The following is a 20,310-nucleotide window of genomic DNA, read 5'->3' as shown; positions in this document are numbered from 1 at the left end:
TCTCTTGCATGTTGTTTTCAATGAAACACATTTCCTTTCTCCCTTCGCTGGCCCTCACCACCTCCACAAGAGCTTGACTTTCTAACTGTTGATGACCCTCTGTTAGTCTATTTTATATATTCCTGCATGTACACCTGTTGTCGCTGGCACCTTGCCAGCCCTGGTGCCTCCCTCCCGGTCGGTGCCTTTGGCCACTTCGGTACCGGGACTAGGCACACCGGCATGTAGTCTGCCTCCGCCAGACTTCACCTTCCCCCAATCATTAGGCACCCTTAGGAGCCCTCCACTCGGTTTCGTCCCGCTCCAATCCTAGGTGCCCCTCAGGCCTCGGTGGTTGCTGTGCAGGCACCAGGCACCCTATACCAGCACCCTCGGTGCACTCGGTGCAGGCGCCCTCAGTGTAGGCGCCCACGGTGCCCCCAGAGCAAGTGCCCACGTTGGCCCCAACGATGACACCTATGGGACCCCTAGTAGCGCCCACTGTGGCACCTCATGCATAGGGCTTCAACAAGCCGCCCATCGTCCATGTCTACTCGTGGTGTGTCCCTGCCCCCAGCTCATTGTCAGAGTCCCCTGCTAGGCCTCCTCCTCGATGCTCCAGCATGATTCCCTCTTTGCCATGTTATGTCAAGCAGAATCCTTCCCTTCCCATAGGAGTTGTCCCCATCTCGCCAGTTGCCAACACCCATGGCATGCGACTCACAAGAAGTCCGAGTACCAGTAGCCTCACCTTGCTCTTTACAGTTAGGCTCTCACTCCCATACCGTGCTCCTGACAATCCCCATTTGTATAAGGCCATGGAAGAGAAATATTCTGGTCTTCGGGGCAACCATACATGGGATCTTGTTCCTCGACCTACCAAGGCAAATGTGGTCACTAGGAAATGGATATTTAAATATAAGCATGTTGATGGCTCTCTGGACAGATACGAGGCCCACTGGGTCCTTCGCGGGTTTACACAGCGCCCTAGGTTGACTATGATGAGACATTCGACACCATCGTCAAGGCAACTACTGTTTGCATAGTTCTCACCTTGGTTCGCTCTCGGGACTGGCCTATCCATCAACTCGATGTGAAGAATGCTTCCATCCATGGGACTCTGTCAGAAACGGTGTATTGCTCTTAGCCCATCGGATTTGTCGACCCTGCTCTTCCTAGATATGTCTACAGGTTGCACAAGTCTCTATAGTTTGAAGCAGGCACCACGTGCATGGTACAGCAGGTTTGCCTCTCACCATCTTTCTCTAGGACTTACTAAAGTTAAGTCAAACACCTCACTGTTCATATATCGCCGTAGCACTAAAGCAATATACTTGCTTCTATATGTGGATAACATTTTGCTTACTGCCTCCTCTCAGCAGCTCCATCGTGTGATTGCTGCACTGAAGAACGAGTTTGCCATGAAGGATCTCGGTCCCTTGCATCATTTCCTTGGCGTGGCGGTTCAACGCCACAAGGACACACTCTTCCATTCACAGCAGCAGTACATCTTGGACATGCTTGCTCAACATGGCATGAGCGACTGCAAACCATGTTCCGCATCGGTTGACACTTGTGCTAAGGTTCCTGCTGATCCCGGTCCTTCTGTTCAGCCTTGTGGGCGCCCTCTAATATTTGACATTCACCGAGCCCGACATTGCATATGCCGTTAGCAAGTTTGTCTCCACATGCATGATCTCCGGGAAGAACACCTTGTTGCTGCCAAGCACATCCTCCACTACCTGCAAGGTACCACCGGTCATGGACTTGTCATCTCGTGGTCTGCTCCAACTCAGCTACCTAACAATCCACCTCCGGATATGTCTTCCTCGGTGGCAGCCTCGTCTCCTGGTCATCCAAGCGCCAACACACTGTCTCTCGGTCCAGCGCCTTGGCCGAGTACCGAGCTATTGCCAACAGTGTTGCCAAGGCCTCTTGGCTGCAGCAAGGAACACTTCATCAGCCGCTACAATCCGATTGTCTCATCTACTGCGATAACATCAGTGCCGTCTACCTCTCCACCATCCCCATCCAGCATCAGCGCACCAAGCACGTGGAAATCGACCTCCACTTCTTCCGTGACCAGGTCGCCATTGGGGCTGTCCGTGTTCACGTTCCGACCACCTCGCAGTTAGTTGATGTCTTCACCAAGTGACTCCCTCTATTTTCCTAGAGTTTCGCTCTAGTCAACGTTCTGAAACTGTGGGAGGTGCTAGAGTTTCTCATATGAACACTCTACTGAGGCCCTTTCATATGTGAATGCACCTATGGCCTAGCCCTTTGGCCCCCTATATATGTAGGGAACATATCTAGTGAAAACCACATCCGGTTCGGTATACTTCTATCAATATCCACGTCAAATACGAATATACTATTCACTCAAAGCTGACGTATCCGCATCCTACCCCTGATTCTAATATGAAGACTAGATCCACATGTTCGCATCTAGTCAGAAGTCCTCAAAGCTCATGGGTATGTGTCGAGTACTGAGGTTCAGTCTAAAAAAACATGATCTGGATGCAACGCACGAGGATCTATATTGTTATAGTATAGAAACAGTAAGCTGTTTAGAAGATCTTACAAGCAGAAGGTCCGGATTTCCTTGAGGTGGAGAGACCTGGTGATGCTATAGTTCAGCCTTGCGAGTTCCAGCACTGTGGCATCGTACGCCTCTTCCTTGTCGTACTCGGTGATGTAGTGCATGGTCTCCAGTGGACGCAAGTAGCGCGGAAGCGGGATGTCGAGGGCACGGGAGATCTGATCTGACAACGGAGACGCTACATGTCCTTTGATAGCGATGAGACGAGATCTGGTGAAGGAGATCACGTTATCAAGAATATCCTCGCCAGGCACAGCCATGTGAGCCGCGTTGTATAGGCTCAGCAGAGCCCTTGTGTCATCACCCGTCAGACCCATGGTGCTGAAACTTCCAGTGCCATCTGTAATGTACTTGTCAAATACATCTGCAAGCAAGTATATATAAGATTAGTAAGATGAATTCATACCTTTTATATTTATATGTACAAACGCAAGAGTAAGGTGTACTAATTCATCAACCTATGCTGAAAGCAGAACCACTGACAATGAACCAAGTAAAAAACACAGGTCCAGAAGATGCAAGATGTGAAGTTTCAGGGAGTGTTTGGTTGGGCCGGGGGAGTAACGTCTAATAGGTACTGTAACACATTTGTAGCTATAACAATTAGTGTCCAATCATTAACTAATTAGGCTTAAAAAATCATCTCGCAAATTATTATCTAACTGTATTTTTAGTTTCATAAATAGTCTATATTTAATACTTTATGTATGTGTCCAAACATTCGATGTAATAGAAAATAAAGTTTAACGGTGCGAACGAAACAAGACCTTAGTCATATATTTCATCACTTCCATACCTGTGGGTACAAAAAAGCCATGCTGTCTAAGCAAACGAAACCGCAGAGCAGACATATGCAGTTCCATGGAGCTGCCAGCAGTAAACTCTGTCTCCTTACTGTGGACACGACACATCGCCGCATCAATCTGCTGTTGGAAGAGGTGATCTATGCCGAGGCGTTCCAGCGCATCCACAAGCGTCAATGTGTTGGCTGCACTCATGGCACTACTGTGATCATCAAACATAAGGAGCACTTCTTTCTTGAGTTTATCAGCTCTCTGTCTCATCCACTCCTCGGACCTCTGCATGCACACATTACCAAACATATATACAAGGGCTACACAAGAATTAGAGACATTATAATGATAAATTGTACATATGTAACCAACAACACCAAAGTTACTGCATATATATGTGGATGGATGTCCAAATGAAAAGTGAAGAGTGCATGCCAGGGAGGGAGGAGGCGTGTAGGTGACAAAGTAGTCATCCCACAGAGATGGTTCAAAAGCACCAGCAGCTCCAATGCCGGTGGTAGCTGTGGCCTCCATGGTGCCGACTACTCCGGGTTAATAGGACGAGTAGCGGGTGGCTCTCAATATTTATATAGCTGTGAGTTGCTCTCATATGAACCTTCATGACGCAATATTAAATGACAATTTTCTGTACGTGGATGAAGACGTCAAAACTATTGCCAAACCAATGGCTGAGATCACTACTACAATAATTAAATATTCACAGAGATGAGCACTTTTTTTTTAGAAAATGGAAGAGACCAGCACTTCATAGGTTGTTTGGTTTGAGAAATCAAATCATATTTAGATGAGGTCGTGCATCGTCAGGCCATTCCTCAAATTTCGTGGATGATCGACTCTATTTTTTTTTGGAACAAACTAATTTCGTCGTACCAGCACTAATTAGTTGCTTGCGAGGAATAAGATGAGGATGCATCATACCATTTCATTTTTCAAACTAAATAAAAAACAGACAATGAAAAGTTAATAGACTAACTCATCCCTCAAAGGCTCAAATCAAACATCCTATAAGATTTTTGGTGCTCGCAGTATCTGGGAGAAGTGTAGGTTCAACGGATCGGGAATAATATAGACAAGCAAGTATGCCCACTTCTAAAAATTAGAAGAAAAAATTGCTTCACTTCCTTGGCCTGCCTCCAAAGCCCGCCTTCAAGCTGTCTCAAAGGCATTGCTATTGTCGTTGTCCACGAGGAGAGTTAATAGATACGGATAGATTATTTCAAATATACGTTAGTCGGATATCAATTTTTTTTGCTGGATATGAACATAGATTCAATTTTTTTCAAATATGAATACAAAACGAATAAGTCAGACTAAAATTCACACTTTTTTGAAAAATAATATCATTATGCAAGTAAACATTAACCCATCCTCTAATATATTATATTATAAGAATTTGAAGACAATTTAAGGGAGAACATAAAAGACTCATGTACCCTCGTTTTATTTCCTAATCAGACACGATCATCAACGTGATTAATGGTGATTTGTTGATAAATAGAAAGTATTTAATGTAAAATTAGGTTCTGTACTCTAGAATACATTATTTTTTAAGATAAAATTTAAATGTTAGAATGAACTATATTATAGAATAGCAGAAAGTATAACACATAGAACATTGTATTCATGAACTAAATTGTGTTTCCATTCATTAAGTTGTTTAATACTCATTTTTGGAATGTCATCCAATTGCTTGACCATATTTTAAATTTTTGTTTCCATTCATTAAGTTGTTGAAGTTACTATTTTTTTTGGAATTGAGGATAAAATTTACCAAAGTTTCATCTCTTCAGCCATCGGAAATAATTTTGCTATTTGAATTTACGAAATAGTTATTATCATTCACTGAATTGATTAATACTCCAATTGTCATCATTTCATTATCCAAAAATGTGTTTTGTGCCATATTTTTTGTGTAATGTTACAGTTGGTGGTATATTTTTTATAGTGCACAAAATTGTAGTTAAAATTGATATGATTTCGTGGGAAGACTGGTTGTGGACGCCGTTTTCTTCTTCTTGGTTTCCTTGCATTGAATGAATATAATTTGTGGCCGTTTAGATGGCGCGTGAAACATGTTACTCGATCGTTTCAGACCTGTCCTTCTTGTCTTTAGCAAATGAACGTTTTGAAGGCACACGAGAACGTCACTCTCCATGTCTTTGCTCTTCAACAACATTTTTAGCCTTTCCACTTATTTCTTGTGGCGATCATGTCGTCGTGCAATGAGTTGATTATATATAACACTATATATCCAACAACTTTGAGGTCATATTCTTCACGTGCTTCAAGTTGCTCTCCTCTCGTCTCCATCTCAATAATGTACCCATGTTGAGGTTGACTCTCTTTCTGTTGGGTGGTGCATCTTGTATATCTAAATTCATGATCCAGAAACATTCACTACCAGAAAACTGAGTATCCTTGAGGACCAGCAATTTCCTTGAGGTGCGAAATTAAACCCCCAAAGATATACAATTACCTTGAGGGTTGTATAAAACCCCCAAGAAAATGCATATTCTTGAGTGCTGAACCAAACCGCCAAGTTAAATCTATATTTCCTTGAGTGCTAGTTGAAACCGCCAAGGTAATTCTATGTTTCCTTGAGTGTTATTATAAACCACCAAAGGTAATTCACATTTTCTTGGGTGTAACTAGAAACCGCCAAGGAAGTTCTAGTTTTTTTGGGTGTAAACCCTCAAGTAAATTATTGTAGCTGCCAAGGAAAAACAGTTTATAGTCATATTTCTCTTAACCACCGATATAGTGAACTCATTGCATTCTTGTTAGTTAGACATTGCATTTTATAGACATAAACGCTCCATTGACATGTTTGGAAAATGATATATAATTTTTGTTAGTAAATTAATCCAATAAAAGTTATAATTTTGTGTTGTTATGCATTAGAGAATGCATATACTAGCACTTAGCTTGAGATGCTTGCTTATTTTAAAGCTAAAATGTAACATAATATCGTATGGAGGCAAAGTTTATATCAAAGTTATAGAGCCCAAAGAGATATACAACTTCTTAGTTGATGAAATTTTCATTTGAAATTATTTGAGGTCCATAAAATATGTTTTAAATTATTAGAACTTTAAACTTTAAATTTTTTGAATCTTTCAAATGACCTCAGATAGAGATACAACCTAAACCAAAGTTATAGTACTCGACGAGATATAAAACTTTATAATTTAAACTTTTTTCATTTCGAATCATTTAGGTTCTCAAATATTCATTACAAGATCCACTAAAGCGAAAACAAAAAGAAAGAAACATTCACTTAGTCACAAAAGACTTCGTGGTGTAGTTGTAAGTTAGTTTCACATGCAACATTAGGTCATGAGTTCGATTCTCAGCTACAACAAATATGGGATTGTTTCTCTTTTTTTCCATGCATATCCTTGAGGGTCATCGGCACTCAAGAAAACATTTATCCTTGAGTGTTTTTATATTTTCTTGGGTGCCATCGGCACTCAAGGAAACCTATATCCTTGGGTGTTTTTATATTTTCTTGAGTGTTATTGGCACTCAAGGAAACCTATATCCTTGGGTGTCGTTAGATTTTCTTGACGATAAAAATCTGACCACTGATTTATTTTTTTGACGGTTTAACCCTCAAGGAATTGATTTGTGACGGCCGGCACTCAAGGAAATAGTATTTCCTTGTCTCTCTACCCTTGGCGGCCATTTCTTGAGTGCTAGCCGCCAATATTGATTTCCTTGGCGGTTTTAGGGGTTTCCTTGAGGGTTTTTGACCCTCAAGGGTATTCAGTTTTGTGGTAGTGATTAGCAGCCTTACGATCTGCCTATGGAAAAGTCTTCCCGGTCTCAAATATCAATCTCACTCATTTTCCTTTGAAAAGCCAAACATTTGTCTTCCTCCTTACCCCAAGGGAATAATACCAGCCGTGTATATATAGAATTACATAACTGAAAATGACACTAAACCTTAGCCACGAATCATGTGAAAAACCTTAGCCACAAATCATGTGACCAATAGGACATATTTGAGTAGATTCCTTGGCACGATCGAATCTGTTATTACCACAAATGTGAGATAGCACTAAGGAAATAACAATTGACTCAGCAATCAACGAATCATCATGTGATGACCCAACTAATGCGACCCCTTTGAGTAGATTGCATGGTCTGATGGAATATGTTATCTATATACCACGACTGTTTATGTACTTATATATCCATGTGGGTAACATTGCAACGAGGAGACACTACTTGACTGGCCGGAAGGCGTATGGTTGCCTTTGCAGAGATTGCTCGAAGTGTCTTCATTTGACAACATACAAAAAAAGATATATATAATTTCGTAATACGACAAGCAGAAGTATGTGATTACTATGATGCTGAAATTTTATATAATTTTTTTGAGCGTCTTAACGTCGTCAAATAAAAACCTCAAAACTAAAAAGTTGTAGATCTCATCGAGATCTAAGCATTTCATATAAATATCATGTTCATCCGCATGGTATCGAGAAGTTATGATTTTTCAAAAGTTTGGTCTTATCACGCCATTCCTGGTGGCATAACAAAACAATACTATCATGCCAACACATGTGACACGACAAGCTTTTCCACGACGGAAACATCGTCGAATGTGCCGTATCTTGCCACGTCAAAGTATGCGGTGCGACTATATTATTTGGTCGCGCCAATGAGATTGGCGCGACCAAAGAGGTTATGTGATGCAATATAATTTTTGAGAGAATCAATATTGAGATATTAATTAAAAAAGATTAAAATATAAAAAAGCTCCCCAGACAGAAAGACAGACATCCTCATCTTGAGAAGATAGAGAACTAGTTGCTACTACATATAAGCTTTTGCAACAAACTCCAATAGTTGATTCAGAACGATGGACCTTCTCATAAAAGATTTAGGCCTTCCCTCCCGAGCGCCCCCGTCAGGCGACTCAGGAGGCGCCGCCGCCGCCGCCGAACTTCCCTTCCCTTGGTGGCGGCGGCGGCCAGCAGCGCGGGCTCCCAACAAAGTGCCCCGTCTAAGCTTCCTCTCCTCTCCCACCCCCAAATCCTGCCGCCCCCCTCCACCTCAACTCCGGCGGCAACCACGGCGACGGACGCCGACATTGGTCGGTTTTGGGCCTCTGCGGGCCGGATCTACCATTCCTTTCTCCTATTGCGGCGCTTGCTCCCCACCAGACCTTCGCGTGCGGCCGCCCCGAGCCGGTGCTTGCCTCTCTCCATGGCGCGCGGCTGTGCGGCCGATGGCCGGCTGGGCAAGATGCCTTGGCGGGAAGGCGAGGCTAGGGCGGGGGCAGCCAGCCAGCGTGGCCATACTTCGGGGCGGCCGTGGCGGGCCTGTAGCTGCACCTCTAACTATGGTGTAGCCAGGCTCCCTCCCCACAAGGTCTGCAGTCCGGTGTGCAAGGGTGGTGTGGCGCTGCTTGTGGGATTCCTGGTGGAGTGGCAAATTGCACAAGGTCAGGGTGAAAGCTTAGCCCGGCTCTGCCGGGTGAACGACGGTGACGCCTTTGGCGCCACTCACCTCCGTGGAGGCGTCGTTTTCTAGACCTCGTGCCCTTCGTCAGCTTCACCGGACTCTGGGTGAAATCCTCGTCTTAGAAGCTTCTAAGGCCAGCGACAATGGCGTCTTGGGCGTCAACTCCTTCGTGAAGGCGCCACTGAAGAATCTCCCATAGCTCGTCGCTCACTCCCTGGATGTTCGTTGTGGTCGCTGCTCTGCTCCTAATTTTGAATCATGTTTCTCCTCACTTGGTTGGTCGAGCTTGTGTTGTTGCAACCATAGTCGTCACTTGGTGCTTAGGCGGATGCTTTGCCGCTAGTGTTGCTTAGTCAGTTGCTTTGCCACCAGTGTGATGGTGGAGTTGCTGTCACCGCGTGTCGTGGTCTTCATGTTGGTGCTCCTCGCCAGTGGTCCTGGTCCTCAGTGACTAAGAGGAGTACTCAAAGGGTGACTAGGATGTCTTCCTCGTTCGTGGTCCTAACGGCATTGCGTCCTTAGTGACTCGGAGGAGTACTCCAAGGATGACTCCGAGATGCTTCGTGGGATGGTCCCCATCTGCGGATGCTTTGCCGTGTCGATGGTGGCCTTGGTATGGATCCATTCCTCGTCCATGGTCCTGAGGGCCCTTAGTGACTCGGAGGAGTCGGTTGCCGCGCACGGGGCGGTCATGTTTTCCGGCGGATGCTTTGCCGCCGAGGAGTTTTTGGTGGATGTTTTGCCATCGAGGTCGTCGTCCCTTCTGGCAGATGCTTTGCTGTCGAGGTTGCTTAGACGGATGCTTTGCCTTCTGGAGGATTATCATCTACGGCTACACATCATTGCTGGTGACCAACGTGTTGAGCTATTTTGTGTTAGGTTCAGTTGCTTGGGCTTGTCACGTGGAGGGTCCCCCCACCTCATGTTTCTTGCTTTGTTTGTGGTGTGGACTTCGTTGGTAATCCATGGATTACTTGCGACACTTTGTACTCCATGACAATCTTCTACCCATACTTGCCGCAAGTATGACAGGGAGTTCTGGCCGGTATCGCTTTTGAACCCGTTGGGAGACCGAGGACCTGGTCACGGTTGCCGTCTACTATCCATACTCAATTTTTATAGAATTACAAATTCCACATTTTCTAACATGTATGATGAAAGAAGAACCTAATAATATCCTTTATTTGTCTAGTTACTTCAACAAATTTTCTAAATTATACAATGGATATTATGTAGTAATAAAAACCTATCAGGTGGTATTAACAAACCAATTAATTTATATACATTAACTAAATTCCAATCCTCTCATATTCTAATATAAAGAAACAAAGATTTAAAAGATAGTATAATTCATTCTTGCAAACTACATTAATACTAGGTCAACGATGAAATACGATATATATATATATACACTAATTCAAGCGAATGATTCAAAATAACAAAGCGGATTTGAGCTAAAAATGATGAGAAAATCACAAGCCAAAAACAACGTGAAAAAGACAAGAATGAAGATAGTCACCTCCAAGTACGAAGAGACGATGACGGAGTCGAAGAAGATCAATGATGGGCGCGGGAGATGAAGAACAAGGAAAAATAAGCAAGAAGAACAAAATGTGTGCTCTTTGATTTCAAATGACCCAGGCCAAGGGGAGGAGAGGTAGCCGTGGCCTATAAAGCGGACCCTTTAGCATTGGTTCAAGGCACAAACCAGTGCTAAAGGTGACCCTTTAGCACCGGTTTGTGCCTTGAACAGGTGCTAAAAGGTTTGGCTCCGCTTGTGGCACTGACCGGTGCTAAAGGGATCTTTTAGCACCGGTTGGTAACAAGAACCAGTGCTAAAGGGTCCCTGCGTCGACAACACTGGTCGGTAGCTGCTGGGCAGATCCCTTTAGCACCGGCCTGTGTTACAAACTGGTGCTAAAGTGGTCTTTAGCCCTGGACCGCAAAAAGACTGAGGTTTTTGGCAATTTTGAGCATCAACCAATGCCTCATTCTGTAGTAGTGTATTCATCCTCATTTTCTGTGTTGCATCACTCAATAATTAATAAGAATATTTCACAGTATCAATGAATTACTAATATATGTCTGCATGCATGTTTAAGTAAAGAAAAAGAAAGAGTTGGTGAGAGGGGTTAGTAGTGCACCAGAACAACCATACCGGAGGGCCCGATGGGCCCTAATGAATCTAAATCCCACATGGAAACCTAGGGAGACGTATCATTAGCCCAAGGCCCCGTTTGGTTGTCTCCAATAAAGTTTAATCTTCTATCACATCAAATGTTTGGTCATATATATATAGAGTACTAAATATAAGCTATGAAACAAAAAACACAGCCTGAGAGTATGAAGTACTAAATATAAATTATTTACGAAACAAAAACACAGCTAAAGACGAATTTTTTTAAGTTTAGTTAGTCGATAATTTGACAATAATTACCAAAGTAGTGAACTAGAACAACCATACCGGAGGGCCCCATGGGCCCTAATGATTCTAAACCCCGCATGGAAACTTAGGGAGACGTACTATTAGCCCTGTAAGGCCCCATTTGGTTGTCCCCAGTAAAAAAACACAGAGCAGGGAGTACTAAATCTATCCCTAATATATAATTATGAAAATTTCAGTGAACCAAAACTCTTTGTGTCCGCTCCTTCCATAATCGGAGTCGCCTAGTGGATGAGAAAAAAAATAAAAGTTTTTCTAGGGTTTTCAATGCAAAATTGTCTGTACACATCAGAACATATTCGGAATAACCAAAGTATAGGGGTCTATGTGCAAAGTGTTTGTCCTATTAGTTTACTTTTCTTTTATTCTTTAAATCGACTAAAAATTGATAAATATGTAGTAATTCATAGAAAAACCTAAAAATTACAAAACAAATTTTGTTCATCTCCACATATGCAGATCCATGCAGTAAACAAAAAATAACAAAATTTTTAGTACATTTTTTTGCTAAAGATGCTTGTCTATGCTTTTTAGTGTAAAATGGATCAGTTGAAAATTGACAAATACGTAGTTTTCATAGAAAAATCTAAAAATTACAAAATAAAATTTGTTCAGCTCCACACATGTAGATCCATGTAGTAAATAAAAATATCATAAATTTAATACATTTTTTTTGCTTGAGATGCTTGCATATGTTTTCTAGTATAAAATTGAAATTATAGCTATCTTGCTCCAATTATTATGAAAATTTTATGCTGGCCTATTTAATGTGATGCTTGATTTGTGGTAAAAGTTTTACCACCATTCCTGCATATGTCACTGATTTACTAATTTTACCTAAATTTATGCTTGAGGATGCTTCCACTACCTTTGCACGATGTGTTGTTATGTTATATGTAGATCCATGTAGTAAATAAAAATATCACAAATTTTAGTATATTTTTTTGTTGGAGATGCTTGTCTATGCTTTTTAGTGTAAAATTGATCCGTTGAAAATTCATAAATGCGAAGTAATTCATAGAAAATTCTAAAAATTACAAAATAAATTTTGTTCACCTACACATATGTAGATCCATGCAGTAAACAAAAAAATATCACAAAATTTAGTATATTTTTTGCTGGAGATACTTACCTATGCCTTTTAGTGTAAAATTGAAATTGTAGTTATATTGCTGCAATTATTATGAAAATTTTATGGTACCCTATTTAATGTGATGCTTGATTTGTGGTAAAAGTTTTAGCACCATTCGTGCATATCTCACTAATTTACAAATTACATAAATTTATACTTGAGGATGCTTCCACTACCTTTGCATGATGTGTTGTTATGTCATATGAACACTTCATAAGCCCATGTATTCATAATCTATATACATTTAACTCATATATCATATTTCATAGGAATCCTAATCTAAATAAAAAAATAAAGCTAGCAAGAAACTTCTCATGTTTTAAGATAATACTAAGGTATATTAAGAGGTAATATTAGAGTCAGATAAGGTTTGACTAATTTCTATTTTTATTATTAACTAAATATGTCTTTGAGCTATATATTATTGTAAATATTAACTATCTAATATCATAGATGTCATGGTTATCAATAAAAAAAATTATGGACTTGAAATTTTATAAAATGATAAATATAAATAGATATGTAACATTATGTCATCACTTTCTATGGCCATTTGATGTTTTTCTCCCGTTGCAACGCATGGGTATATTTGCTAGTATAGATTATTTACGAAAACAAAAACACAACTAGAGACAAATTTTTAAAGTCTAACTAATTTGTGATTGGACACTAGTTGCCAAATAAAACAAAAATACTACCATGGTGGAGAATATTTTTCTAGTCATTTTTCTAATTTCTGTGTAGAATATGGAATTATTCATGACATGACACTCCATAATCACCACAGTCTAATGGGATTGCCGAAAGAAAGAACCGTACTCTAACAAAGATGGTTAACGCCATATTAGAGACATTGGGACTATCTAAGGAATGGTGGGGTGAGGCGATACTGACAGCATGTCATGTCCTGAATAGAGTTCCTACAAAGAATAATGAAATCACACCATTTGAGAAATGAGAAAAAGAAGAGAATAAATATCTTCTATTTGCCAACTTGAGGTTGTTTGGCTAAAGTAAATGTGCCAATAAACAAGAAACACAAACTTGGCCCTAAAACTGTTGACTGTATTTTCCTAGGTTATGCTGCTCATAGCGTAGGGTATAGGTTTTTAATTACAAATTCTGGAGTATCTGACATGCATGTTGGTACTATAATGGAATCTAGAGATGCAACATTCTTTGAAAGTGAATTCCCTATGAAAAGTGCACCTGATATTTCTAGTCATGAATCTATAAATTTCCATGAGCAATTTATTCTGATAGAACAAACTGGGGAACCTCATGTTCACTATCCCGAGGAGGATGATTATATTGTCACTCGAAAGAGAAAAAGACAAAGGAAAGTGAAGTCTTTTGGAGATGACTATATTGTGTACCTTGTGGATGATACCCCAACTACCATTAAAGAGGCATTTTCCTCTCGTGATGCTGACATGTGGAAGGAAGCTATAAGGAATGAGATCGATTCAATAATGTCTATTGGAACTTGTGAAGTAATTGAATGGTCTTATGGATGTAAACCTATAGGTTGTAAATGGGCGTTCAAGAAAAAGCATAGGCCTGATGGTACAATTGAGAGGTACAAGGCTAGGTTCGTGGCTAAGGGTTATACCCAAAGAGAAGGGAAAGATTTCTTTGATATTTATTCACCGGTTGCCCGTTTGATGACAATTCGAGTGTTACTATTCTTGGCTGCCTCTAAAGATAGCTTTCCTAAATGGAGAGTTGGAGGAAGAGATCTATATGGATCAGCATGATGGATTTATAACAAGTGGTCAAAAGGCAAGGTGTGTAAGCTATTAAAATCCTTATATGGCCTAAAACAAGCTCTAGAACAATGGCATGAGAAGTTTGATAGAACTTTAACTTATACCAGCTTTGTTGTTAATGAAGCTGACAAATGTGTGTACTATCGGTTTGGTGGGGGTGAAGGCGTGATCCTTTGTCTATACGTGGTTGACATACTGATCTTTGGGACAAGCCTTGATGTGATCAAGGAAGCTAAAGACTTTCTATCTAATAACTTTGAGACGAAAGATTTGGGAGAAGCTAATGTTATTTTGAACATTAAGCTTATAAGAGAAGGTAATGGTGGGATTACACTTGTGCAATCCCACTATGTAGAAAAGATTTGAAGTCGCTTTGGTTATAGTGACTGTCAATTTGCTCCTATGCCTTATGATCCTAATGTGCTATTGTGGAAAAATCGAAGAATAGCAAGGGATCAACTAAGATTCTCTCAAATTATAGTTTCACTGATGTACCTAGCAAGTGCCACGAGGCCTGATATCTTATTTGCAGTTATCAAACTTAGACAGTTTGTGTCAAATATGAGAGATATTCACTGGCGAGGTCTTGAGAGAGTTATGCGCTATTTAAAAGGTACTGTGAGCTATGGTATTCATTATACTGGATACCCTAAGGTATTAGAGGGTTATTGTGATGCCGATTGGATATCTGATGCTGATGTTTTAAAGACCACAAGTGGATATGTGTTTCTGCTTGGAGGTGGCGCTGTTTCATGGAATTCTTGCAAGCAGACTATCTTAACAAAGTAAATGATGGAAGCAGAACTCACAACATTAGACACCGCCAGTGCTAAGGCCAAGTGGCTTCGTGAACTCTTAATGGATTTACCGATGGTTGTGAAACCTATACCGGCTATTTCCATGAACTGTGACAATCAAACTGTGATCACGAAAGTCAACAGTTTTAAGGACAACATAAAATTTACATATCTCTCGTAGTTCGATAAACTATAAGAGAGATATGTAAGAAGTAAGATTTATGAACAATATTAAAGTCTTGGATGAAGAAACTCCTGAAATGAAAGTTATAGATCTCAAAAAGTTGTGAAATATTGTAGTTGATAACTTTTTCATTTGAAATAACTTATCGACGTTAACTATATTTAAATTTCTCAAATTTGAAATTCAAATTTTTTAAATGACCTCAGATGAAAAATCTTTCAAAATGAAATTTGTAGATCCCAAAAAAGTTATAAAACTTTGTAGTTGATAACTTTTCGATTTGAAGTCATCTTGTCAAAGAAAAATATATTTGAATTTCCAAAAAAATTGAACTTTGAATTTCTCAGATGGACAAATAATAAAAATAAACGCTGTAGATCTCAAAAAGTTATGAACATTTATAGTTGATAATGTTTTTATTTAAAATCATCTTGTCATGGAAAATTACATTTGAATTTTTTAAATTTAAAGTTCAAATTTCATGAACAACCTCAGATGGAGAAACTACCAAAATCAAAGATGTGGACTCAAAAAGTTATAAAACTTTAAAATTGACAACTTTTTCATTTCAATTCATTTGAGGTTCCAAATACTAATTTTAAAATTAGATAAACATAAAATGTCTAGCATGACTATCCTAACTAGACACAAATAGGCGTGTAGGTGGAGTGCTTTAGGGGATGAATGCATGGAGCACGAGGTTAGCCTCTCCTGATATTTATTCTTTTTCTTTTCTTTTTGTTATATTTTTTGGACTCTATTTTTAGAAACCACATTATTGCCAATTCAACGCTAGTGTTGGTTCATTAAAACGGCAGTAATGTCAACTCCACAATTCTACCAGTATGGTTCTGCTCGATCAAAATTCGGTAGTGAAGGGTGATTTTGAACCGGCAATATTATAGTTATTTGGGCTACTGAGGCAACTGCAGCCTGCAGGACTGGAGGCTGCAAGGCAACGGTGGAGGCATGCAACATCATCTTCAGAATAAAACTCGCGGCTGCCTTGAAGCCAGAGAGGAGAACCGTGTGAAGCACTCTAGAGGATCAACCACTACCTACACTAACTACAGAGGAGGCGGGGCCCTCGGTTCCCATGATTCACACTCACGTCTCTTACAGGGGGTTCGCCCCTAAGAAATACTATTCTGACGGCCACAAAGGTAATGTTATGCGTTCGTCGACTACGGAGTCATGCATGGACCTGACGATCTCATAAAGGACACGATCTAGTGATTTGAGTGTAGTTGTAGGTTTGTTTGTGTACGCATGGTGTGAGTGTGTTGTGTGTGCATGCGTAGGGTTTATGTGAGTGTGTAATGAGCAAATACTACAGCTATACCGGGATCAGAGGTGTCCAAAAGAAAAACTGAGTCAGAAAAAGTGTCAATGGTGGAAGAGATATGGCCTTGGATGCTAAAAACTACATACAGCCTCTTCCTCAGTGATGTAGGGCTCGTTGAGGCTGACCAACCTCGTTCCTCTGCTGTTCCAAGGACCTAACATCTGTTGGCTGTCCGTGGAACATCGGTGCCATCATGTACAGTGTTCGGCCTACTATTTCCATTCAAAAATTCCACAGCGTGGGCCGGTAAAACCAGTCAAATTATTGAAAGCTTGATTGAACTCGAATTAATTGGAGACCATCATATCCCATTAGATCCATTCGGAGGACTGAACTGGCAATCGCCGCCGGCCGCGAGCACACTGACTCAAGAATTCAACTCAAGGAACTGAAACGCACAAAGAGGATTATTGTGCCGCAAGAAGTGCAGCTTTTCAGTTGTACTACATTGCCTTTTTTATTTTTGATATACAAAGTGACGACCTTACCGTGCGATCCGTGTGGTGGGCGTGCCATCCCACGTTCACCGTTCCTCGGACCGCATCACCGGGCGCCAATGAGCTCTACTATACACTCCAGTCCACGCATACACACACGAAATCAAAATGGTTGCAACCAACTACAGACCCGATACAATAAGTGCCACACCCATGTGAACAAGACCCACACATGACCAAGCTCATACCCACTAAAGCATGCTTGATAGAAGAGAGATATACACAAAATATTATGGGTTCATCATTTGACTGGGGCAGACTTTAGGAAGACGGACTTTATGATACCCTGAAGATCATCGGTGAAGGTGTAGGCATCGTTTCCACCAAAGTATACGACCTCATTTGTCCTCGCTTGGTTGATCACAGCCAAACTCAGAGCTCGCAGCAGCGCTCGGTCTATCTCCATGAACGCCTTGTTGATCCTCCTCCATGCATGCTCCACCATTGCAGAGAGCGCTGCCGCAGCCTCCGTTCCTGTGGTGCCATGCTCGTTCATGTAGCAGTCCAAGGAGCTAGCCACATCGTTCTTGTTCTTGCGCCCTTTCTGCACAGATAAATGCTATATTCCATGATACGGATGCAATGTACATGAATCCAACTCCAATGAATTGAAGGTCCCGTTTCTCCAATGCAAGCAAAACTTGTATCAGAGTTGTAAGTCTCTTTCACATTTTTGGTATATATATTCTGTTGTGCATCTAGATAAAATATTTGTCTAGATACATATCAGAAAGTCAAAGCGTCTTATAATTTGGAACAGATGGAGTATATATATGTCTAGTGTTATGAACGACGTATGGAGTATGAAATCAATCAACGCAGAGACACACGATTTACGTGGAAAACCCCTCCAACGCGAAGGGGAAAAACCACGGGCACCAGCCAGCAACGATCTCACTATCTCAAGAGTTTTGGGTTACACGCCTGCGGCGGCTTACAAGAGAATCAAGTCTCCACGAAACCCTAGCAACGGGCCTCCGCTTCGCTCCGTCAGAAGCCCGGCCATTATCCTGAAGTGAATTTGGAACAACTCCAACAAACTCCACCTTGAGACAAATTCTTCTTGTATCATAAATCAACCCATCGTCCTGAACAAACAAAGATAGAAAACCAGTGGTGCCAACAATAGTCTCTCGGACTATTCAATCAAACCTACTAAGCTTGAGCATAACTCAAACTTAGCAACAGGAATAGGCTTTGTCATCATATCAGCAGGATTATCATGAGTACTAATCTTGCATACCTTCAGCTTACCTTCCTCAATCACATCACGCACAAAATGATACTTGATATCTATGTGCTTAGTTCTCTCATGGAACATCTGATCTTTAGTGAGGTAAATTGCACTTTGACTATCACAATGCAAACTTATGTAAGATTCAACTCCACTGAGCTCAGCGTACAAACCTTTTAACCAAATCAACTCCTTGCACGCTTCACAAATAGCCATATATTCTGCCTCAGTAGTAGACAAAGCAACAACAGACTGTAAAGTAGCCCTCCAACTCACAGCACAACTGCCAACAGTAAACACATAACCAGTAAGTGATCTTCGCCTGTCCAAATCAGCAGCATAATCAGAATCCACATATCCAATAAGTCCCATATCTGTTCTTCCAAACTTCAAACATGAATATGTTGTGCCTCTGAGGTACCTGAAAATCCACTGAACTGCCCTCCAATGTTCTTTGCCAGGATTAGACATATATCTACTAACAAGACTCATAGCATATGACAAATCTGGACGAGAGCAAACCATGGCATACATCAAAGACCCAACAGCACTAGAATAAGGAACCTGTGACATGTACTCAATCTCTGCATCTGAACTAGGACACTGAGCAGCTGACAACTTAAAGTGAGGTGCAATAGGGGTACTGACAGCCTTAGCATTTTGCATGTTGAAACGCTGAAGAACTTTCTTGATATAATTATGTTGACTAAGAAATAGCAAACCAGATTTTCTGTCTCTACTAATTTTCATACCAAGAATTTTCTTAGCACTACCAAGATCTTTCATATCAAACTCACTACTCAACATCTTCTTTAACTTAGTGATTTCAATCTTACTCTTAGCAGCAATCAGCATATCATCAACATATAGCAGCAGATATATAGGTGATCCATTAACATGCTTGATATAAACACAACTATCATATTTAGATCTTTTGAAACCATGTGACAACATAAATGAATCAAACCTCTTGTTCCACTGACGAGGGGACTGTTTCAAACCATACAAGGAGCGCTTCAACTTGCACACATATTTTTCCTTGCCAGGCACTATGAACCCTTCCGGTTGGTCCATGTAAATGTCCTCCTCAAGCTCTCCATGCAAAAACGCAGTCTTCACATCTAACTGCTCAAGCTCAAGATCATGTGAAGCAACAATACTCAAGAAAGTACGAATTGAACTGTGTTTTACCACTGGAGAGAACACATCATTATAGTCAACACCCGGAATTTGACTGTAACCTTTAGCAACTAACCTTGCCTTATACTTTGGAGGCTCGCTTGAAGATAAGCCTTCCTTTCTCTTGAAGATCCACTTGCAGCTGATGGTCTTCTTTTCCTTAGGCAAAGGTACAACCTCCCATGTACTGTTCTTCTCAAGTTACTGCATCTCCTCATGCATAGCAGAAATCCAATTCTCACTAGCACCACAACGAACAGCTTCTTTATAGGTTGCTGGCTCATGAACGTTCTCCACCTGTTCAGCACAACTCAAAGCATAGTAAGACAAATTACATTCTTCAATAAGACGTTTGGGAGGGTTAATTGTCCTTTTTGACTTGCGTTGAGCAATAGGTAAATCCTCCGCTTGCTGCAAAATAGGAGGAGTTTGCTGAACATCATCATGAGCATCATCATCAGCAACATCACTATTATGGTCATCCTGCGCATCAACAGGCTCCACCTGAACACCTGTATCATCATCAACATGCTCCACCAGCATGCGCATACTCTGTAGCTCTTTTTCTGGAACATGTTCTGAGGGCAAACTGTTAGTAAACATCACAGATTCATTGAATACAACACTCCTGCTCATAAAAGTCTTCCCAGTTTCAGGATTCCACAATTTATAGCCTTTCACTCCCGAACCATAACCAAGGAAAAGACACTTAACAGCTCTAGCCTCCAATTTTCCATTATCAACATGAGCATAAGCAGTGCATCCAAATACTTTTAACTGTGAATAATCAGCATGCGTACCAGACCATACCTCAATAGGAGTTTTCTTATTCAGTGGAATAGAAGGTGACCTGTTTATCAAATAA

At 40.9% G+C, this 20,310-nt stretch overlaps 1 protein-coding gene, 1 long non-coding RNA gene and 1 pseudogene across 3 annotated transcripts in view; all 3 read right to left on the bottom strand.

The window, feature by feature from the left end:
• Positions 1-3,980, bottom strand: part of LOC8083141 — a 21,191-nt pseudogene extending 17,211 nt beyond the window's left edge.
• On the bottom strand, positions 7,245-10,540 carry LOC110435245. The gene is made up of 2 exons (XR_002452855.1): positions 10,385-10,540; positions 7,245-7,674 (listed from the first exon to the last, which is right to left on the bottom strand). It is a non-coding gene; the product is annotated as an uncharacterized LOC110435245 (long non-coding RNA).
• The window catches only part of LOC8064774 (alpha-humulene synthase), a 10,095-nt gene continuing 6,729 nt past the window's right edge, over positions 16,945-20,310 (bottom strand). The window contains exon 6 of one of the 2 annotated variants that reach the window (XM_021460646.1): positions 16,945-17,576. In XM_021460646.1, the coding sequence (XP_021316321.1) occupies positions 17,274-17,576 (303 nt within the window). In that variant the 3' untranslated portion in view covers positions 16,945-17,273. The remainder of the gene's footprint in view (positions 17,577-20,310) is intronic. The other variant, XM_021460649.1, reaches the window with a different exon arrangement.

The sequence above is a fragment of the Sorghum bicolor genome, chromosome 5, assembly GCF_000003195.3.
Source record: "Sorghum bicolor cultivar BTx623 chromosome 5, Sorghum_bicolor_NCBIv3, whole genome shotgun sequence".
Taxonomy (NCBI): Eukaryota; Viridiplantae; Streptophyta; class Magnoliopsida; order Poales; family Poaceae; genus Sorghum; species Sorghum bicolor.
The sequence above is the reverse complement of the archived record's forward strand: the minus strand, read 5'-3'. Positions and strand labels throughout refer to the sequence as shown.